Here is a 24,291-nt window from a genome sequence, read left to right as displayed (position 1 = left end):
ATCCTTTGCGTTTTGATGCAAAAACATAAGGCTACATAGGTTCTTCAACACACTTTGAAGGGATGCGTGAGTATAAATCAGCTGCAAAAATAAATGTTGCTAAATTTTACAAACTATACCTCCTCAACAAAATTGTTGGTTGGTTGTTGTAGCCTCAGAATGAGACTTTTACATGTACTTTAATGGGCAAACTGGCCAGAGTGTGACATTGTTGTGGTACGTGAAGGCCACTGTAGTTTCCTTGGTGCACTTGTTAAAGGGAGAGGTTGCGCAGAGGAGTCCTGTACTTGTTACAGTCTGCAGTCTCACCATTAACCAGTGGTAGTTAACACAACTACATAAACAAACCACATGCATTGACATGAATCAGACGTGGACACACACCTTTTGTTGGGGTCTTTGATAAGAAGGCCAGACAGCAGCGACTTAGCGTCGGCTGACAGAGTGCGCGGGAACTTGATGTCCTCCATGAGGATGAGCTCAAACAGCTTCTCGTGGTCCTGGTTGTAGAACGGCAGTCGGCCGCACATCATCTCGTATGTCACCACGCCCAAACCCCACCAGTCCACCGCCCGACCGTAGTCGTTGTCCTCCAGCACCTGAGGAGAGAGCAGAAAACGCAGATATGCAAGTTCTGCTTTTTTTTTTAAATTGGACCATTTTGTTTTATAGGACATCTGCTTTTATTCTACTTTTATTTGACAAAAACGACAGCCCAAGGTGTTCAGGGAAGAGACAGATGAGCAAGGGAAAACAGAAAAGGAAAGTCAATATGCCATTTTGCTCCGGGGAGAAATAAAAGAAAAAAAAAAACAGTAAAAGTTGTGTTAAGTGAATAGAGGCAGCTGCGCAGATAACAAGGGCTGAGGTGTAGACAGTAACCCCCCCCCCCTCCCCGAGTACACACACACACACATACAGAAGCAAACAACATGGGATGGCAGGCCTTCTGAGACCTCTGTTACACTGATGCTCTCCTGGCACCGACAGCAATAAACGTCCCTGGAAATAAAAAGGCAGGAAAAGCCGGCCACACTGGTCACTGCTGGACCAAGTACTGTACTCTCCACTGCTGTGTGGTGTGCGTTCTCTCCTCCCTACCCCTTCATCCTGCCTTTCTTGTCCTCTAATCCAAGTTTTCCCTCACCCGTAGCTTCTCTTTCGTCACTTCATGTGCCCGTGTGTTCACCTCTGGAAGAGGAAACAGGACGAAGACTCAGTTTTTTCAGGTGCTGCTGAAGCCCTCATTAAAACTGTGAGCTTATTAAGAGTGCACGCATGTGCATCCAAACTTGCATAAGCGTGCACGCGTGTGCGTGTGTGAGAGACTGAGAGACTGACGGACAGACAGACAGGCAGTGTTGGAGAGCAGCCAGAACAGCATATGTTGTACATCTCGCCAATAATAATAACATCTCACTCACTGTTAATAATGGAGCAGGCAGGGCGGACGTGAGCGCACACGCCAACAGACACCACACGTGCGCGTGTGTAAAACGTGAACAGAAACACACTCGCTCGAAAAAACATGTTTTTCACACAACCCATTATAAAATGACACGATCAGGCCCATACAGCAAACACCATAATAATCAAATGATTTCACAATATGTTGAACTAATATCCGTCATTAGCAGTAGTGACGTATAGTACAGGCTCATTTTAAACTCATCAAACTGAAGTTACTGTAAAATCATGAAAGTAATTGGAGTTTTAAAAAAATAAAAATATATATATATAAATACATTTTGTCCAATAAATAATGGACAAAGATATGATATTTGAACAGAAGATGAACACCTTCTCTCTTCAGTTTGCATTTTAAAACTCAGTCAGAGAGAGAGAGGGAGAGCGAGACAGTCAGTGTAATTAATAGTCACCACAGGGAGATCACAGACAAATCATATTATTCTGGGGACTTTTCCTCCAAAGTGTAAGATGAGGTTCTGCGGTATGACGGAGAAAACAGCTGCCTTTGGGTTTCCACCGCAGCTCAATATCACTGAACTACACTACACTGCACACTGAGCTGCTAATGATGCCGAGTGCACAAGTCAACATGTGTGTGGAAGTGAAAGGGAGAAATGTGTGTGTGTGTGTGTGTTTTGCATTAAGCTGGTCAGTCACCCTGTTGGCAGCTGAAGATGAGAGCTAGGGAAACAAAGTACGCCACCAAATTCAGATGTACGACATAAAGTGGTACTGCTGCATGTATGACATTGGCTTAGACTCTGTCACTCACATGCACACACACACACACGCACGCACATACACAGGTTCACGCAGCTAGTTTCTTAGAAATCAGGTTCTGTCTCATTAGGACCAGGTTTTGGTCTCCATGAGGACTACTGGCCCTGTCAAGGTCAGTGTCTATGCCAGAACATCTCCTACCTAAAGAGGTAACAAATATAAGTCTACACACGCACAAACACACACACACACACACAGCAGATGGAATATTTATCCTTCCTCTTTAAATGCATTAAGTTTTGTGAGTGAGGCAAACTAGGATAAGTTTGGTGTTTTAGTCCCTGCAGCTTGAACACACACACACACACACACACACTGCACAGATTATAAATTCACAGTAACTCATAAAGGTGATTTAGATCTACAGGGTGCATTGATGCGGCGTGCTCTTTGTGTTGAGTCTTTGTTGTACAGAGATGTTTACGAAATGCAAAGTATCCAGTTAGAATGTACATACGTGTGTGTGCGTGTGCGTGTGCGTGTGCGTACATGTGTGTGTGTCCTAGGACCAAAGAAAGTGGTGGCAGCTCGGTTGCAGGCAGGGAGCAGATTAATCCACACAGAGCCAGAATGTTGCCCCACAGCCCCGGGCATGGAGGCGCGCATGTGTGTGTGTGTGTGTGTGTGGTTATGTGTGTATATTTAAGAAAAAGACTGGACAAATGTAATAGAGAAGGAGAAAGAGAAGAGGAGAGAAGAGGAGAGAAGAGAAGAGAAGAGAAGAGAAGAGAAGAGAAGAGAAGAGAAGAGAAGAGAAGAGAAGAGAAGAGAAGAGAAGAGAAGAGAAGAGGTTTTATCCTGTCCTGGTCCCTGTTGGAGCAGCCATGTGGCAGCTAGAAGCTGTTCACAGGAGCAGGACCTTGGCACACTGGACAGGACTAGATGGGACGGGATGAGCAAACACAGCCTGTGGCTGTACTAGTCCAGATACTCAGCAGGGAACACACACACACACACACCTCACCGTGAACATACACTCACATATTGCTGGTGTCAAACACAGACCTTCATCATTTGGACTTTCTGCTGACACAGTTCTAATATCTTGCAATGTTAGAATAACGGTAGAATATGCTTCACCCCGAACCCAACATTTAAAAGGTATAGTAAAAAAAAGAAAGAGCAGGGACAATGACCAACATATACAACATGCAAAACAAATGAAAACAAACACACACAAATAAATGGAAAAAGCCCAAATCCAACCTCTTCAACACCCGCGACAAGAAACAGTCACAAGGAAAATGTGTCAAATGCAAAAGAATATGAGAAAACAGTGAAAAAAAAGAAAAATGCCCATGTGTTTTCTCTGATCCTGTTCCATCCTTCTACAAGGACCTTACACTGCTCATTGTTCAATAATCTCACATTCATTTTATTTTTGACTCTCCTTGAAACAAACAACACTTCAGTCTACTGCCTTGCGAGTTTGGCTGAAAGATTATTCACTTAATGGTGTTATGTCGTGTGCATTCCTTCAGGCGCACAGCAGACACCAACCCGTTTTTCTTTTTTCTTTTTTATTACACTTCTCATCTGCCCTTTTCACTGACGGCAAACACAGGAACTGTCTGAATTTCACTCCTGTAACCCTGAGTTTTTTTTACCCCCCCCCCCCCCCTCTCTCCTCTCATCTTCCTCTTTCTTGAACCCCCACCTCCCCCCTTTTCTCTTTTTAATCCCGGGCTACTTTGCATCACTGTAACTTGGCTCCGAGCAAACTGTGTTATTTTTACACGCGGGCGGGCGAGCAGAGTGAGCGGGCGGGCGAGTGGCGGCGGTGTAGATTTCCAGGTTTTTTCCGAGCACCTTCCTCCAACCTCGCCCATCTGCCGCCATCTGCCTCGCTTTAGCCCGCACTTTCTACTGCAATCACACACACACACACACACACACACATAAATACATACAGACACACATCCTGTGAAAAATAACCAACAGCCTCCAATCAGCTTTTGGCACACAAAAGGAGGGACTCTAAAAAAAAAAAGAAAAAAAAGAAAAGCACAAATGCTGCGCCAAATTGTCCTCCATACTTTTTTCAACTGGGATATACACTATGCCTCTTCCCTCCCGCTTTCATCTCCACATCTCCATCGCTTCGTTGTCTCCACCACCCACAGTCCTGCGACGCTCCAGCCAGGTGATCTGCTGGCCTTCGAGTGAAGCAGCGCTGAAAGGCTGGACAGCGGATGGCAGCGAAACTATGATTACAGCCATGTAGTGGTATTTGTGTGTGTGTGTGTGTGTCCTGTTCCAATTCAGCCAACACCCTCATTCGCACAAATAAAAGCTGCATATTTACAGTTCACCCTGATTTGAATATGGCAATGGTTCGTCTGTGAAAAACGGCAAATGAGAATGGACGTATACATTTATCAAAGATGACTATTAATCCTGGTGGTTTACGCTAATCAGACGACGCTGTTGTCAGATAAACAGGTGTTGTGCGGTGGGCAACACGAGTCCTACGGTTCACAGGAACCGTCCTGGTGTAACCGTGAGCCTGATGGATTGGCTGCCTGTGGATGCCACAGATGTAAGACACAGCTTCAGTCGTGCTCGGGTTCACGAAAGAGCCATCCCTCATACCATCGTTTGAGCTGAATGGGTTTTTTTAATTGACCTCGATAACATAGATATAATGAACTTAAACTATTTGAATTTAAACATGATTATTACAGTGTCTGTTTTACAAGCCTTCATTTTCAAACATTTTAATTTGAAACAACAAAAAAAGACTGCAATTGATATTTTTTTGTTTCTTAATGAATTTATTACAGTCAAGTTTTTTAAGAATTGTTCTAGTTTTGATTTGTTGCCAATGAATAAAATCCAACAACAAGGTGCACTTTTGCATTAGTAGTTAATATTTTCAAAGATACTTTATCGTGTTTTAAATCTATAACACAGTGAACATCCACAGCAAATTCCCTGTATGGCAATAACAGCTTGGCAATAAAAATAGATTCTAACCCTAAGCAATCACTATAGCTGTCCGTAAAATCAAACAAATGCATATTTTCTCCACTTATTTGTCTATTTGCACTCGGCTAAAAATAGTCACATGGCAGAGTATGTGACAACACAAATCACTGCAATGCAATCATTTCACAGACAATGACCGTTCTACACAAGCACAAAGGCTCTCAGGAGGTCAGGTTAGGTGTTATAAAAAGCTACACAGTCTAAAGAAATGTTTTCAGCCAAACCTTTTAGAAATAAGGTCAATGTGTTTGAAAGCATCTCTGCTAGAACTCGTGTAAGCCGAGTGTTAAAAGCCACCCTACGTACAAGTAGCACAGCTGGATATTAACATAAGGATGTGTTTTTCAAATCAAATAATCAGTTGGTGATTTTCATAAATTCGTTCATAGATTTATCCATAAAAAAAGTGTAAAATATCAATCTGTTTCCCGAACCGATAAATGAAAACGTTTACAATGTTTTGTTTAGTTAAAAAAAAAACAAGGATATTTAGGAGCAAAGCAACTAGAACATATTCCCATTTAAGAAGCTGAAATTACAACAGAATAACTCACTTAACCTATTCATTGATTATCAAAATAGATGAGGATTAATGTAAGGATTTATTGAAATCAAGTCATCATTGCAGCCATAATAAACACCTGGGTGCAAATTGCATTATATATGAAAACTGTGCTTGCTTCAGGTTAATGTTGAATAAAAGGTCTAAAACAATTATTATTATTATTATTATTAATAAATATATACACATACACGTCTCTTTGTTCATCAATACATGTTGTATCTACTAGATGCAGTAATATATTTACGTTATAAAGCTTAGTTTAGTGTAGTTGTTATTTTAGGGGCTCAAGAATTAAAGGGCATCCTCATGCTGCACTCATATCTGAATGTATTATTGTTTAAGAAGATAAAACTGATAAAGATAAAGAAGAGGAAAAAGAACAGTAGTGAGGAGGTTCAAGGAATGAGCAGCACAAACAGAAAAAAAAAAATGAATAAAGCAGATTAAAAGTAAGCAGAAGTGTTACCTCCGGGGCGAGATACTCTGGCGTGCCACAAAAGGTCTTCATGGTAGCAGCGTCTGTGATGCCCTCTTTGCACAGGCCAAAGTCTGTGATCTTGATATGACCGTCTTTATCCAGCATCAGGTTTTCCAACTGGAAATTGAAACAAAATATTAACATTTCTCACTGTGCAACAATCAGTGGAAATGGAAAAAAAACCAATTCATTTAATGAGAATTGGTTTAAATGAATCTCCTTTCGTCATAGTACAACAAAAGTCAATCTTTTGTGTCTGAGAATCAACACTCATAATCCAACAATAGTCTAAAATGATTTCTAGGGCCAAGGTTTTACTGATATAAGAGAAGAGCAGAGGCAGACGTGTGAGGAGAACCATGTTTTATTACCACACACTCACACACACAGGGACAAAAGACACAGACGCATAAACTCTAAGCAGAGGAGCAAAATAAACTTCAGGGCGTGTAGTGGAGCCACTCAACCTTTTAATTTTAATGGCTCAAGTGTTTTTCTTGCCCTCCATCAGCTTTTTCTGTTTTCTTGGCTGCTGAGAGCGGAGCTGAGGCCAAGGCTGCCAGGCAGACGCTCAGACAGAGCCATCTACCTCTCTACCTCTGTGGTATCTGCACCCCCCCCCACACACACACACACACACACACCCGCCCACCCTCTGCCTCTGCCTGCCACACTTCTGTACTGTGAGCGTGTCCCTCTCTTTAATTACCACACATCCTGAGACACTTGTCTCCTTCTGATCGGAGGGGGTTTTACAAAAATGTGTTTTTTCCAACTTTTTTTCCGCTCAAATGACTGTGATCCTTCTCATCCATGCCCCCAAACCATCCTCGCTCCTCTGTTTCTGTTTACCTTCAGGTCCCGGTACACAATCTTGGCTGAATGCAGGTAGTCGAGAGCGGAGACGATCTCGGCGCCGTAGAAGCGCGTGCGCTCCTCTGAGAACACCCGCTCTCTGGACAAATGGAAAAACAGCTGCGGCAGAAGGGGGGGGGAGAACGATAGAAAGAGAGGGTGAGAGGGGAGAGAGAGAGAGAGAGAGGGAGAGAGAAGAGGGGGGGGAGACAGCAGGGATGGCACAGCAATAATTACTGATTTATTGGAGGAAATTAGCACAACACAAACTGGCTGCCCGCACCATATTGAGATGATAGATCGTGGAAGGGAGGGTGAGCATGGGGTACGTGTGGAGGGAAGGGGGGGGGGCTCTCAGAGGAGGGAGGGTGGAGGCATTCGGCAGCTGGCGCCTCATCTAGCAGCCCCTACTCACCACCCACACACACACACACACACACACACACCTCTTCTGTGTTACCCTCTGGGCTAGGTTGGCACAGTGTTGGCATGGAGTTCAGCAGCGGGGGCCAAATCAAGGGTTTAATCAATACACTAGTCTAGTTAAAGACAGGCCGACAACTGCCGCCGCTAACAGCCCCACCCACTCTCACCTCCAGTCCCCACTGCTTCTTACTGCAGGACTCATTAGTGGCCTAACTGGCCTTGCCCCTTGAGCCCCCATCTTCATTACTCCGTTCTTATACTAGTCCTTCTGTTTTTGGCAAGAAGCTGCTTTTACTTCTTCAGAGGGTACACAAGTTGTTTTTTTGTTTTTTTATCCCCAGGTGGCTTGGCTTCCCATTTCTCCTCTTTATCGCTCATCTCAAATTCCCTTCATCTCTCTCTCTCTCTCTCTCTCTCTCTCCCCAGCCGTCAGTTGTCGAGTTGTCACTGTCAAACTGCTACACATGTGGCACCAGAATGACACAGGCCTGCTGTGCCGCACCACTCAAGTCATACAAATTACTCATGAGGCCGAGGGGTGCACATCTCCCCATTAATTGTTCGGGGAGGTTTGCATATGGCCGCTGGAGTGATGCTCGCCGACCACCTTGCTCTAATGGTGTGCGAGCGTGTGTGTGTGTGTGTGTGTGTGTGTGTGTCGGGGTTTTGGGTACAGCGGGGGGGGGTAACACGACAGGTGGGCCTTCATCAGTGTACTGGCAGCTGTGACTGTGGCAGGTTTGTAATGGGTTGTGTGTCCATGTTTGTGGGGTATGTGTGGTCACAATTCGTCCATTGTGGTAAAATTTCCTGTCCATGTGTATGTCTAAGTGTGTGTACTTGCTGGAGTTTTCCATGTGTGTGTGTGTGTGTGCTCAGGCCTGGTGCTGGCTGAACTACCTAACTAACTGGGAGGGGAGCAGGTGACAGTTACACGGGGGGAATGAATCAAGATTGCAAAAACGTCCCACTTAAATATCTGAGAAATTGAAAAGCGGTAGAATCCAAACTCATTTCGTTTTCCGACTGTCACTCTGGTTATATCTGCCCCATAGGTGTGTTCATAAATAGACACAAGCAGGAGAAATGAGGAGGCGAGCGAAAGGCCAGTTGGTTGGCAAATTAACTGCGTTAGGAAGCAATCGAACAGTGAAACTTTAGTCACTTCCTGAGTGCTCGTCCAGACATTCCCTTACTGCTTACTCCAATTACACTGCATTGCCCAATGTTCTCATCTGTGAGAGACATTTACATATAAACCGCAACATGTTTAGAAGAGACCAGGAGTTTAGGATCTTTGAATTAGACTTGAACACCGTGTGCAACTGCTTGTGTTTTAGTTCTAATGAACGCTGGCATCTACAGCAACAGACAGTTTAAAGTTTGACAGCAGAATAGGTGAAGTGTCTCTGTCAGTTAGTGTGGTGGATGTGTGGTTTAACTGGCTGTTAAATACATGGGTAAATACACATACCACAGCCACCATCTGTGTGTGTGTGTGTGTGTGTGTGTGTGTGTATGTGTGTGTGAGTGTGTGTGAGAGTGTGTGAGTGTGTGAACTTGTATCTGTTACCTCTGTAGGACCATTTCTGGCATAAACAGGACCAGTAGTCCTCATGGAGACCAAAACCTTGTCCTAATGAGGAACTGGTTAATTATCAAGGCTGAGATTTTACTTGTGGTTAGGTTATGGTTAGGGTTAGACATTAACTGGTTATGGTTAGGGTTAAGGAGAAGACTTTGTTTAGGCGGCTCAAACAATCTGATGACAGGATGTTGAGTATGTATATAGTATAGTATAGTATGTATATAGTATAGTATAGTATATACTTTTATGTCATATACTGTATATGTGTGTATTGATGGTCACTTACACCATAACAGGCAGTAACCGTGATAACAGTTTGAGTTTGAGACGCTAAAAACAGAAAGATCAGTGTGTGTGTCATGATCAGATGCAAAAATGTAGTCTGTGCAGTGTGTGTGTGTGTGTGTGTGCATGTGTGTGTGTGTGTATGGGTGCGTGTGTGTGTGTGTGTGTTACCTCTCCTCCATTCACATATTCCATGACAAAACAGAGGCGGTCTTTAGTCTGGAATGAATACTTCAATGACTGAAATGAGAACCACACAGTGAGCATAACGTTAGCACAATTCTCTGTTTCTATAACTAACCTGATGACTGACAAAAGTAAAGACGTTAACTGAACACTTTCACAGTGTCTTCATTGGACAAGTCATTATTCGCCATTATTATTATTGCTCTATCCGTATTTTTGTCCCATGACCACACCGTTGTTACTTATCAAGCACCAACAACCATAACTCAAGAGTTTTCTCTTTTTCTCTGGAACAGCAGTGTGTGACCTTTTCCGGCAAAAACACTGACCTTGTCAGGACCAGAAGTCCTCATGGAGACCAAAATCTGGTCCTGATGAGGCAGAACCTCATTTATGAGGAACTGATTAAATTTAGGGATAAGATTGAATGTGTTTAGGTTAAAGTTATAGGGTTAGACGTTAACTGGTTATGGTTAAGATTAGGGATTTCATTCTTGTTCAAATGGGTGGAAGACTATGCAAGTCCTTAAAAGGATAGACGCATGAACTTGGGGTGCGTTTGTGTGTGTGTGTGTGTGTGTGTGTGTGTGTGTGTGCCTGCCTGTGTGTGTTGAGGGACAACACACACTAATACATGTAAGTGTAACAGATGCAGTAGTTAATGTATGACATCGCTCGTAATTAGCCACAAGAGACTCAGGTATGTATAGGATCAATATGTTCCATTCACTCTTACAGATGTCTGCGCATTGTTATGCACAGCCTGTATGCATGGTGTGTCCAGTATATGTGGTACTCACGGTGAGAAAGGGATGTCTGGTGTTTTTCAGTACTCTGCTCTCTGTGAGTGTGTGAGCCACCTCATCCTGTACACAGACACAATGTCGACATCAACAGCTAAATCAAAAGGCAGTCACATGGAAATCTAAGTGTTAACTGACATTTGACACTGCACTGGGAGGAGAAAAAGGCTTATTAAAAACAAACCTAAATATTGTGAAGACAAATGTAAAATAATAGATGAAATGGTTTCTGCCAGGCTGACCTTGGCTATGATGACTTCTTTTTTAAGGATTTTCATGGCGTAATATTTCCCGCTGGCCTTTTCTCGGACAAGAATCACTTTGCCGAATGTTCCCTTTCCCAGCAGCTTCAAGTAGTCGAAGTCACTCATTGTCTAGAGGGGAAACACAGAAGTAAAACACAATATGTTGGATAACATGTTACAGAATCTCTAGGTTATGATGTGTCTTTAGCAGTGAAATGTTCAATAAGCTGTAAGCTGTTGAGGTATGAAGAAGTGTGTAATTGTATTTGTTTTCTCTTTAGGACCTTTTCTGGCATAAACACTGACCTTGTCAGGACCAGTAATCCTCATCGAGACCAAAAACCTAATCAGGCAGAACCTCATCTCTGAGGAACTGGTGAAGGGTTGGGGCAGGGTTTATGGACTTAAAATCTTCAGACTTAAAACAGTTTCAGCTTGGGCCACTTCTCCTCGACAAATACAGAGTTTAAACTTCATAATCAGATTCTTTGATTTTTGCTACTATATGTACACAGCACAGAACCCTCAGGAGGTCTGCAGGGGGTTTCACCTGCACGTTAAACTGTTAAGTTCCTCGTACCTTGTTATTTCTATCAGGGACAGCATTTTCAAACGTTATTTTGCATAGCAGCTTTTACTCGGTGGATTACTATAATTTGAGAAAAACAATTTGTACTCTTTGTGTTACAGCTGCTATTTCATTAGCTGTGACTGAGAGGACAATTTTTGAAATTGCATGCAGTCAAATGTAATAACCCTTTACAAGGCAATGAACAACAACAGTACAGCTGGAAATTATAATGTCTGTATTTACAGCGGACGCGTGTGCAGGTACCTTGCGTTTGTGGTGTGTGGTAGAGATGTCCATCTCCTCCTCGACCATGTTGTCGATATTGGAGGTGGGGCTGCACTGGATCCTTTCCTCTTCTTGTCTCTGCAGCTTGTCCGCGACCGTCTGGATGGCCTCTGCCCACTCATCTCTGGATTTGGAGTATATGACAAGGTACAGTCCATGGAAGCACTTAGTCAACTCAACTCTAAAACGATACAGGACTTTACACAGCTGACAGACATGGAGCGTGCAGAACATATAATATATCTGAAGGTCAGAATAGGACCAAAAATAATGATATTGGATTAAATATATATTATTATATTAAATATATAATAGAAACCGTCCTCTGTAACCAAAAATTACACAGGTGTAAAATCCATACCTGTATTTTGTTTTGATTCAGGGAATAATATGTTACAGTGTAGACTCCACATGCCCTCAACGCTACGTTCTTATAAACAGTTTGTGATGGCTCACAATTTTGGTCCAGTGTCCAGTTTATGAACATTTACATTTTGCACAGGCGAACAACGCCATATATCTGATGATGATAAGAAGACACACTGCTGCTGCTGCTGCTGCTGCATCTGCATCCAGACACGTCCAATTAGAAGACTAGAATGACCCATTCCCTGGACAGGTTCCCTTTCCGATGACGCATCAGGTAAGCTGCTTGGTTATATAGCTCATTTATAAGCCTAGACTCTTTTTTCAACGTGTAGCTCGAACTCTGTTTAGAAAAGTTGTTTCTGGCAGTGGCACTGTTGCAATAGCTCTGTTGATCGTACCAGTTTGTAGGTAAATAAGCTCCTTGGAGTGATTGCAACCCGAGCTGAGACCACCCTCTCTAGGCGGTCTCAGCCCGGTTCATTTGTGCCTGGAACAAATCAACCCCAGTTTTGGAGCAACAGGCTAGGTATGAAAGCACCCTCACATTACTCACAGTTTCCATCAGACCTGGTATGAACGAACACCTGTCATTAAACCAGTCTGAACACACCCAGTGTGTCCTGACTGGTTTAATCAACATTAAAAACCATGTCCTGTGCTGAGGAGTCATTTTACATTTTCAGCCCAATACATTGATTTATTTGTAACCAACACTTACTTCTCACCACAATCTCTTTTTTGATTCCGTCAGCTCCTCCCCACACATTTTTTTCACATCGTCAGCAGTCACGGTTAAAACCACATTTCTGTCCTTGCATACACGCAAGATGAGCGTGTGCATTTGCACATCAGGTGGGGAAGTGAGCGCCGATCGAAAGTGGTCAGAGGAGACGCATCCAGGACGCATGTAAATGCCAAGAGTGAACAGTCATATTAAACGCTGGCCACTTATGATCGGGTCACCCAGGACGAATGTTAGTACCTGGTCTGAACGGGGTCGTATTTAACCAGGTTTCTAAATGCGCTAATGTGAATTCAATTAACGTAAACACCTATTTGTTCAACAGAGAGGAAACATGGTTGACTAGAGAATCAACCAAATGAGCAATGATCATGGAGCAGAACTAATGCCTACCAGTCTGAGTATGCACGTGTGTGTGTGTGTGTGTGTGTGTGTGTGTGTGTGTGTGTGTGTGTGAGAGAGAGAGAGAGAGAGAGAGAGAGAGAGAGAGAGAGAGAGAGAGAGAGAGAGAGAGAGAGAGAGAGAGAGAGAGCGTGAATGTATGTGCAGACTCATGCATTAGAGGAGAACAATGCTCTGTTGTTTGCTAACATTGTTCCTCCCCATTGACTTTCCATTAGTGATGTTGGTCAACATCTGTTGGGAGGAAGTGTGTGTGTGTGTAAAGGATGTGTAGACACTGTATTAACAATGATGAATAATAATGGTCTGTTTGCACGACCAAGTTCTACTCTGCTCTAATAAACAGAAGAGAAGAGAAGAACCTGACACAACCTATGATTTTAATTATGACAATAAAATGCAGAAAAAGTTGTTTCCTCAAGTCTGAACTGGATTCAGAAAGAATTCTTTGTATCGTTGCTCAAACAGAGTTAATCCTGCGCCACATGCAGTGACACACGTTTGTTCGAAAACGTTCCCCAACCCAAACTTAAATGAACCTCACATGATATTCAAATATTCAGAGATCCTATGAACCACAGAGAAGATGCGCTGGATTTAGAAATGTGCACACTTTCAAATACATTTACCCAATGTAAGCTGTGAAAAGATCAGAATAATGAAACCTGTTTGACTCGCAAAACCATCACCTCTGTGTTGTTTGTTTTGTTTTGACTTAGGTGTCCATATGTTTCCTTGAAGGAGCCGGAGGAAACATGCATCCGAAACCTAAACAGCAGTGTGCTTGTAAGATCTGAACGCCTTTCTACAGCTAAGACTTCTGAACATACCCTACACACTCCAAAACAAGGGCAAACTCAAGTTACACTCCATCAACGACAATAGAGCTCAGTTTGTGGCACCCATGTGCGTGTGGAGCTACATAAAAAGCAATAGGAACTCTCTCAAGGTCAGGCAGCAGATAAATGCGCTCTCTCTCAGTTAGAGTGTTTTTTGGTATAATGAGTTTTTTTTGCTAATGAGAGATAATGGGCCTGCGTACGATCAGGCACGTTGCCAATGTGTGCCACCCTCACTGTTCACAGTTGGGGCTGTGGTCGTTGGAGCCCTGCCAACACTGGTACAGTACAACATATACAGTAACACACACACACACACACACACACACAGGAGCACAGACAGTTGTGCGTGCACAAACACACACACACAAACACAAAGACATGCAAACACTTTTTGTCCCCAACTGACTTAAACTTCAAAGATGAGCAAATCTTGTTCACACAAGACAAGAAAACATACACACATCTGGAGCTCGTAGACAACCACTTATATGATTAATATCAGTATTTTAGTTTTACAGTAGGCTAGATTTGACACGTTTGCCTCACTACCTTGAGGCGAAACTACAAGAAAGCAACACACAACATCAACAAACTTGGTCAGACAGCTGCAACACACACAGATAAAAAAACACACACACACACACACAAACTCAAAGGATGCACAGAAGCATCTGTGGTCTTCTGGGCAAAGCTGTTCATTTTCTGGAGATAAACACCTCAGCTTCTCAGAAAGGAACTGAGCAGCTGGAGAATTTATGCCGACACTACTTGAAAGGTCTCCTTTCCACTCTGTCTCTCTCACCCTCTCTCTTTACCTCTGAGACACACACACGCGCGAAAACTCTCAAACTGTGCAAACCTCCTCATAGATACCTCTGCCCTTCATGAAACTTAAGTATAGTGGATTTTATTTTCCATATTTAGTCTGATGTCAAGATCATCTCAAGGCTTTAAGTAGAGATTGTTTATTCCAAGTTGTTTATTCCCCCCCCCCCCCAAAAAAACTGGGTATGCAAACACTTTGTGGTTTGGTTTTCTTTCTGGATTATAAAAAAAGCCTCACACATAATTTGTGTAAAATTAAATGTCAATTTTGATCCAAACTGCTGTTGTGAGAGAAATGACAGTTTTTCCCGGGGTCGATTTGTAAGAACTTTAGGCCTCACTCCCAGCTTCAAAGGAAGCTTTTGCTGTGGAATATTAATAACATCTAGATATGACTCAAGCCACATTTCAGCCATAGAGCTTTCACAGGAAAACAGTGAGTGGAAGAAGCATTGAAACTGACCTCTCATCAGGTGAGTCCACATGGAAGGTCCTCTCGATGACTGTGGTCCACTGCAGGCAGCGTATGATGAAGGTGTTTGGCTTCGGCCTCTCTGTCTTCATCAGCTGACATTCTGAAACAGGAACAGTAAAGTATTTTCACGACAACTGGAACAAAATATACATTTAAATAAAATGGGAAACCAAGAGTCAAAAGAGGAGTGTTTTTTCTTTTTTAAATATTCTTTTCTTTTTTAATATGTATTTCTTGTAGGGTTGCAACTTGATTATTCTGTTGATTATTTTCTCCATTAACTGAGTAATTGTTTGGTCCTTAAAATGTCAACAATCATCAAAACGATGACGTTCTCAAATGTCTTCCGTTTTAATGATTTATTATATAATTTAACTTTAAAAAAAAACACTTGTTGAGGATTAATTTAGTAATCGATTAAATCGAGCAATTGTTTCAGCCCTAATGTATTTTAATTTTTTCCAATTACCTTTTTAATAATGTAACTTATTTTCATGCACAAGTTAACACTGGAGAAAAGGTTCTGAGCAATTTAAAATGTCTTGTCTTGTGTCTAAGTTCAGAATTGTTCAAGTCTAGGGCATTAAACAGTCTAATTATCCCAGTACTGTGTTATCGTGCTGCTCTGCAGTGGAGGGACAGTATCTGTCAGACAATAAAACAAATATGAAGGAAAGCTCAGGGACTTTTGTACTAATAACCAGGACAGCTGAAGCCCCATGTGAAATGTATTATAAATTAAAATCAATTAGACTCATTCTCCTCACACTTCAGACATTTAAACATGTCTCAACTGCCAAATCACAGGAATAAATACAATTTTACAATTTTATACAGATTCATTTCAGGGTCCTGATATTGTGCTTCCTGGCTCACTGTCACTACTGGGACACTTGAGTTTTTACAGTGGTATATACTCATTGCTAACATTAGAATAAGTTTAGACCATTTGAAAAGAAGTTGGTCTGTAAGTCTTTGTGGTAACTGGAGACAAGAGCTGATGTCAAACAGCATCATCAACCCCCCTTTTTGTTGTCACATCACCCAATAGGTTTGGTCGCCTGTCACTCTCTCTTGCCCTCATCACTCCTCCTCTTGTTTCCTCTCCTCTCCCTTGCCTCCCTTCCTCTGGTTATCCCTTCCCCCAATTACTTTCTGTGTAAGTGTGGTACAGCACAGCGTGTCATGGCTCGGCCTAAGGATAGACAGGAAGGTTAATGACAACGCCACCCATGTTGTACACACAGAAATGCACAGTCACACACACACACACGCACTAAGAAGTCACTACCTGATTCGTGACTGAGCGAGGCCTGCTGTGTTGCCAGAAAACAAGGTCAGGCTCCGGTTGATGCCAAAAGAATACTCACACCCACAATAAACACACACACACACACACACACACACACACACACACACACAAACACATACACACACACATAAAAGTGATATTGAAGTTTGAACGTTAGCTGAAATTGGGTTGTTTGCCACAGCAGGGAATTGAGAAATCTGTGTAGCAGTTTAGTTGGTGTATGCATCAGTGTGTGTGTGTACATCTGTGTGTGTGTGTGTGTGTGTGTGCATGTGGGCACACACGACAAGCTTGTATGTATGAGTCCCTCTGCAGGGAACAGGCCTGTACCATCTCTGTTCCATCTGACCACTTCTGTTGTTCACACACACACACACACACACGCACGCGCGCACACACACACACACACACACACACACACAAATAAACAAACACACACACCACCACCTGGCCTCCCAGCTTTGGGCAACAGATGTGGCAGTGCCAGTGCTGTGCCAAGCAGCCGGGGCCGGATGTATGGCCTGGCTTGTCCTCCTCACAAACTCTTTTCCTCTCCTCCCTTTCCTCGTTCTCAATCCTATCTTCATCTCCTCCTCCCTGTCTGTTCAGCGCTGACGATCGTCCTCTCCTCGCTTATCCTCCCATCCACTTCCTGCACACCTCCATTGCCGTCTCCAACTCTCTTCCATTGCTCTCCACCTACTCGTCCTTCCATCCCTGTCCTCTGACTTCTCTTTCTTCTTCCTCTCTCCTCCCCACAACTGCAATTTTCTCCCCCTAATCCCTCTCTGATCGATTCCCATCGCTCATTCCCAGTACTTGTCCTCCCTTCCGGACTCCTATCTTTCAGTCTCCTCCTCCATCCTTCGCGGTTCCATTCTTTATCATTTTCTCGGAGGTTTTCGGCTTGCATTCTAACATTTGTCATCGTTTTCTTTTCCCTTTTCGCCCTTACGTTACACCTCTTCCCGTGTGTACTCTCCCTCGCTCCTGTTGTTCCATCTGTCACCAAACCTCATTGTACTCTTCCTAGCGTCCATTTGCGTGCTGTATATGAGTGCTTCAGCCAAATGTTCTGTCTACCACTGCACCTTGGGTTTTGTGGTTCTAGTCGCGTCACATACCACTGTGAACTATATCTTAGATCTGGCTGGCCACGTTGAGTGTACACAGATAAATGCACTGGTTGACTTTGATTTAGAAGGCTTTTCTTAGTGTATTTATGTATCTTTCTGCAGAGAACTACAAGCCGCTACGCCTTACGCTCCATTGACATCTTTAATTTGACGTTCCACATGTTCAGACTGACTGAGGAAACTTTTGCTGCCCCCGCTGCTTGGTATTCTCTCCAAATTTGAACTCGAAATGACCAAACTAATTTAATTTCATTCACTTTTCGCTCCATATTAAATGACAGACAACGGGAATCCATTGATCAGCGTGTTCACAACTCCTGCTCTTTAAACGTTGACATGTTTCCACTTTAAACCGCTGTTTGTTGTGCTACTGACCTCTTGGCCAGGTCCTCCTTGTAAATGAGATCTCAATCTCAGTGTTTTTTTTTACCTGGTTAAATAAAGGTTAAATTAAAAAATAAATACAATAGCAACATGAGACAACTAAAGAGCAACCCAATTCAGTTTCATTATGATTAATTTCCTGAGAATTATTATTGTGCCATATGGAAGCTAATACATTTGCATTAGGTCTTGTAAAAGTCAGATTATGTCCATTAAGCAGTGAAACTGCATCAACATTGATCCATTTATTTATCAGGAAACAGTTGCAATATGATACTATGGTGTGTATTATACACTGTTCAAACAGCTAATTAAGGGAAGGCTTAATCATTGCATTCTTACAATCCAGCCCTCAACAGGTTTGGTTTGGTTGGTGGATGTTACACTATTTTGCTGTCAAAGACTTGTACAGTTTATATTAGTAAATATTTGGATGTGTGATTCACATGTTCCCTTAATCCCTTAAATGGTTTCGAGCAGTGTGAAACTGAAAACCACTCTGTAAGCACTGTAAATTTGGAACACCAAAGAAAACGCTAAAACACCTGGAGAGCAAGCGCAGTGTTTTTCCGGCACTCTGCATTTATTGTATAAACAATAAGGAGCTGGTGGTAATGAGAAACAATAAAATTCATCTTGTTAACTAATTAGCTGGTTAATTGCACATGTCAACGACACTGTGGTGCTTGTTAACCAGGTGCAGACAGATGATATACTGATAAACGGTTCATTAGAGCCCTCTGTGAATCCTGTAAGGCATATCAACGCTGTGATGTAAAGACTGATGTTTTCACAAGCCGTCAGTTAAAACTGACGCAACTGCTCTTGTGCCATTTTGGCGAAGCTCTGTGTGATGAAATCACGGGGAAAGTTTGAGCAACATCTCGTGGCGGTTTACATGACAGACGTGTTGTGCGTGTCCTTCAAGTGAAAGACAAAGGTTCAATTTCCAAAGGCAACACATTGACTCCCTACCACTTCTGCTTTAAACTGAAACACTCCCTACTGGGCTTAATCAAACGCAGAATGAAAAGTTACCGTAGGAACACCATATTTTAAAAATCAAAGCGTCACAATGAGTGTGAAGTCCAGTTAAAAGTATCTTAAAGTCATGGTACGGTAACGGTTTAGAAGACATGCACTGAAAACTAAATGCACCAAAGACGTTATATGAAACTTACTTGCTACAGAAAAGTTATTTAGGGGGTAGGGCAGATCTGCATCCTGAGGTTTCTCTTTGTAGCCGATGAAAGAGCCGTCTGTCTTTAGCAGGAAGTACCGCGGTCTCCAGTTCTTTATGTATTCACCTGGAGAGAAAGAGCGATACAAAGAGAGAGAGAGAGAGAGAGAGAGAAAGAGAGAGAACGAGAGGATATTTCAATTAAAGGCTCGGTGATCAAAGCAGCAGTGCACTTGGTTAATGACCAGTCACATCTGGTATGAACATCTGTCCCATGTGATCCGCTCACATGTGGACAGCCTTAAATCCAACACCTGGAATGAAGATGTGTCCAGGAGGCGTCACCTGTGACCACATCTGATCACATCTCACTTCAGCTGCACTGTGCGCTTATACACAGACCAGATGATTGTCTTTTTAAAGAATCTGACGGTACAGATGTGTCCATTGTGAGTGTGTTACTCACACTGCTGTTAACCTGCGCTTCATCTAAAAACATCATGTTTTATGTCACAGTATCACTTTTTTCAGCCCTCAGTAGGGAAGTCCCCTACTCAACTGACATAGGGCGAAAAGCAGGGTTCACCCATCACAGAGCAGACAAACAACCATCCACTCGCACACATACGGTCAATTTGTGTGTTTCCAATTGAACTGATCCACAAATCTGCATGTTTTTGGACTGGGGAGGAAACCGGAGAACCCAGAGAACCCGCAGAAAACCCATGCACACATGGGGAGAACATGCAAACTCCTTGTTCAGACCGGGTCTTCTTGCTGCAAAGGCAAAAGTGCTAACCACTACACCAGCCATGTGGCCTGCACCTATAATATAACTGTAAATAGATTTAGTTCCCCACAACACTTGTATTTCACACACACACACACACACACACACAATCTCCCACAGCTCTTGCCAGATTCAGATCGGATTATCGTGGAAAAAAACCCAAAACATGTTTACCGGCACCAACAGTCAAACTGTCCATGCCAGAAACATCATCTGGCTGATACATGGGCAGGCCCAGAGGTGATGACCCAAGTATCAAATGCAAACCTACACACACACACACACACAAGCCCACTGAACAGAAAAGAGGGATAAGAAGGAATGACACGAGAGGTCACATTACACATCGAGAATATCCCTTCTTACATCGCAGCAACAAATAACAACATCTGCTGAGCAGCTGGTGGCAGAGTAATACCCAACTGGCTGGCACAGACTGGCACTAAGGTGGCACCACAGCTTTATCAGATGACCCATCGCAGGATTACACGAGTGTCAAACATTTGCACACCACAGAGGTGGATAACACTTACTAGAACAGCATGGATACACGCATGGGTTTGAGTAGCACAATGGGAACAAGAAGCGGGTTTGGAGCGGCGTGTGCGCGCGCACATGCACGAGCTGAGGTAACGCACAACTGTGAGGAAAGAGACTGACGGTGTCGACACTTTGGGAAGCAGGAAGCACTTTCTCATTTCAAACAAGTGCAATAATACACCACAGCCGCTTTTTTAGTGAACACGCAAAGGAAGATCTGTAATGGCCCCGATCACCTGTTTTACGCTAATTTGCAGGGAGAGGAGAACGCGCAGCGCGAGTGTGTGTTCTATTTGTGACATCCATTTAAAGCGGAAATGACAGCAGGCCGTGCTCGTTAACACATTGCGGAAAAAACACCTGCTCCGCTGAACTGCGGGCCCTGCCGGTACCTCTGGAGCTGAGAGAGTGTGTGTGTGTGTGTGTGTGTGTGTGTGTGTGTGTGTGATGGGGTGGGGTGGGGGCTGCCAGCTGACTTGGACCACCGCACAGGGACAGACAGACACACAGACAATGATAGACAGATCAGGAAATGCTGTTGCGTGCTGGTGCATCATCGGGATTACAGAATCACACCTCTCCTCTCTCAGTCTATTTTCTTCCTCTTTTTCACAAATCCGCCCACTCTCCACATTCCTGCTCCTGTTCTTTGAGAAACAAAGCATATTCTTTGGAACACTTGCGACTGAAAAACAGAGCGCGGCGAGAGGGGCTGAACGGGAGGGAAGGAGAGGGAGGTGGGATGGAGAGAGTCACGTGGAAGAGGGGGAAAAAAAAGAAGGTTTTATACATTTATGAAGAAGCAAACCAAATTAAGGATGCAGAAAATCACAGCAACTTTGATAGAACCAAAGCACAATACATGTCAGTGATGAACCAAACTGCAAACTGTAATTGTTTCTGTCAGAGAGCCACAATAAAACAAGATAAAACGGATTTCCACTAAATACTGACCAATGTGATAGTCAATTGTTGAAGTCATGCTATCAGTAAAATTATGATTCAGGGGCTTTTTCATGTTTAAATGAATGAGTTATAGGTGTTCCTGGTTTGTCTCGACAGCCAGTAATGACTGTCGTTACAGCCGTGCTTTCCCCACTGTTTCCTGTGTAAAAGTCCTCACGTACAAATACTTGGTGACCTGCAGGTTTGCATCAGACAGACAGAAAGACATTTGCATGAGCGAAGGTTTGACAAATGAATACATGACAGGTTTATCTGTTCCACCTGAACTGAATTTACAAGTGGAAGAAATTGATTATCTCAGAAAAAAAAAAAAAAGGAGAGAGAGAACCTTCAAACTGGACAGGAGAGAAATGCACTGACTGACAAAATGGATGAGGATGAAGAGAAAGTTAAACTAATAAAACTGTTATAAACTGGCAGTGATGACTGGTTCGCTGGTCCAAGTCCAGTCATTTCTCTGAGTCAGTTTCCAATGGAAGGCTGTGGCTGGCCACTTCATCGCTCAGCTGTCCAGTACTACTGCAAACATTTAAGCAATCCTTCTGGACCAGCCTAGGCAGCATGTGTGTGTGTGTGTGTGTGTTTATTTGTACATGTGCGCTGGAGGGAGGGGGAGACAGCCAGGGGTGGCACAGACGGAGGGAAGAGATGGACAGTTGTCTACACACGCTGTTCCAAACAGATACAGGCATGCACCCGCACCCACACACACACACCCCCACACACACACACACACACACACACACAAACACATTTATCCTGACACAAAACTAACACTGGTTCGGTTCGACCGTTCCAATTCTCCGAATGATCCAATGGTGTTCTGTCAAGCTATCCCGTCTTGGCCCTGCCTGTAATGAGTCCAGCGAGCTCTCCCACTCTGGACAGCTTGTCTGGAGAGCCACATGTCTCTAGTTTGGACTGCTGGAGAAAACAGAACAGCCGGTCTCCTTCCCACACCATCTCTCTCGGACTCCTCACTTCATTTTCATTTAGTTTTCTGCACAACTTTACTTTTCCCTTCAGGCCAATTAGTAAATACGACACTGCAAACGTGCTTAAGACAACACGAGTCTCCTGATTCTTGTTAGAATAATACAATATCATCACTACAGGAGAACGTGGGTGACTTGAAAGATGTGAGGAACAGAGGATGTTCGACTTTTCTGAAGTGTAGTTACACCCTGGGACACGTTTTATCAAGCAAATTCAACACTTCTAAAGCATTCTCCTGCATTGAATTGGATGTTGTAAACTGATCTATACATTCTTTTGAAAAAAGAAACTTAAAGAACTCTTTCAAAAGGGTTGTTGTTGAACAACGACATCCGCCGGTATGATGCCGAACCTTTTGTGTTGTCGCACGAGCCGCAAACTAAAAGACGACGAAAAACTTAACGAGATTAGCGTTCTCGAAAGTTAGTTTGGAATTTCTAGGAGACATAAATCTCGTTGGCACGTCCTCCAGTTGCAGCTTGTGGGTTTAGCAGTAAGAGGCAGAGATGAATCAGCTGTGACTGTGTCTGTTCCAAGCTTTCTGATTGGACAATTACAACAACGCACCGACTAACTGTCACTCAATTAGCAAAAGCGATTAACCATTCATTTTGGGATGGAGAGGAAGAGGGGGAGAGAATTGGAGAAAATGAGGGACAGGTACAAGCGGTTAGCCAGCAAAACAGAGAGGAGTCACACACGTTTAGAAAAAAACACGCTTTGCAGCGTCTCTGCATCTCTGAGTCTAACACACTTACTCCTCCAGGACACCTGCACACCTCTGTTCTTCCTCTTTGCTGTGGGAAAGGGAAAAAAAAACTAAAACCCCAAAAACTTCATGACAATTAAATAAATAACTCCATAACTATGTGAGCTCACCAGCCATTTGTTAATCAACCCAAACAGGGATTTAATTTAATGCTTTGGCCGAGGCTTGAGCTGATATGCAGATGGCGCAGAGACGGGGCTGTGTGACTGGCACTCTGGGAGCGGGAGCGGCGACGGCGGTGGTGGTGTATCGAGGTACGGGGGGAGGCGGAGGATGAAGAGGGTGGAGGGGAGGTTCTTCCACGTTCCAGGACATACACAGCAGCTCTGCAGCAGGGACACAGCTTTATCGACTGGCCGCTTAACAACACACACACACACACACACACATTCAGTGTTCAGAGCAGTAACACAGCAGAGTTTGGCTCTAAATAACGACGATAATAAACAGGTGAAGCTGACTGGATATTTGCCCGTATATTGAGATGAATAAACACAAAAAAACATAAGACACTGTTTTAATAAGAGCATCGCTTCCCAAAGTGTGGGACAGAAACAGAGCTACACAATTTCTTCCAAAACTCATTGAAACAAATCCTTTGTTCTGGGGAGAAATATCTGAATGAAAATATACAAAAGTATTTCATTATTCACGTATGATAATATATATTTAACACAATACTGGCCAAAACTGAAAAGACATTTATTTTAAATAAACTATTTTATTGATTATCATTATTTAATGCTAATAGTGAACGAAATATCCTAATTTCAGTGTGATCAGCAGACTTTAATGTTGTGTGACATGAGCTGGATGTAGGCCTTGTGTGTTTCGCTGAATTTTTGAGTGGCGATATTTGGGAGGGTGTAAATTTTATGTGCATTTTTGGACTTATGGGATTTAAAGACGTCACAGGACTGAAACTTCATTATCGGTGTGTGATGTAATTAACAGTTAATCCAATACAAGTCGTCTGTATTTGCAGGCCTGCCATACGGGTTAAATGGGGGGGGGGTCACGCTTCCGTGAAATGTAAAT

The 24,291-nt window shown here is 43.1% G+C and overlaps 1 protein-coding gene across 1 annotated transcript in view; it reads right to left on the bottom strand.

Annotated features, from left to right (window-relative positions):
* akt3a (v-akt murine thymoma viral oncogene homolog 3a) overlaps positions 1-24,291 on the bottom strand; it is a 52,807-nt gene that overhangs the window by 7,177 nt on the left and 21,339 nt on the right. The window contains exons 3-11 of the mRNA XM_058651258.1: positions 19,194-19,319; positions 15,169-15,280; positions 11,505-11,649; positions 10,667-10,798; positions 10,422-10,487; positions 9,607-9,675; positions 7,134-7,256; positions 6,270-6,398; positions 385-599 (exon numbers count right to left, since the gene is read on the bottom strand). Of these exons, the coding sequence (XP_058507241.1) occupies positions 385-599; positions 6,270-6,398; positions 7,134-7,256; positions 9,607-9,675; positions 10,422-10,487; positions 10,667-10,798; positions 11,505-11,649; positions 15,169-15,280; positions 19,194-19,319 (1,117 nt within the window). The remainder of the gene's footprint in view (positions 1-384; positions 600-6,269; positions 6,399-7,133; positions 7,257-9,606; positions 9,676-10,421; positions 10,488-10,666; positions 10,799-11,504; positions 11,650-15,168; positions 15,281-19,193; positions 19,320-24,291) is intronic.

The sequence above is a fragment of the Solea solea genome, chromosome 15 (assembly GCF_958295425.1).
Source record: "Solea solea chromosome 15, fSolSol10.1, whole genome shotgun sequence".
In the NCBI taxonomy this organism is placed as follows: Eukaryota; Metazoa; Chordata; class Actinopteri; order Pleuronectiformes; family Soleidae; genus Solea; species Solea solea.
The sequence above is the reverse complement of the archived record's forward strand: the minus strand, read 5'-3'. Positions and strand labels throughout refer to the sequence as shown.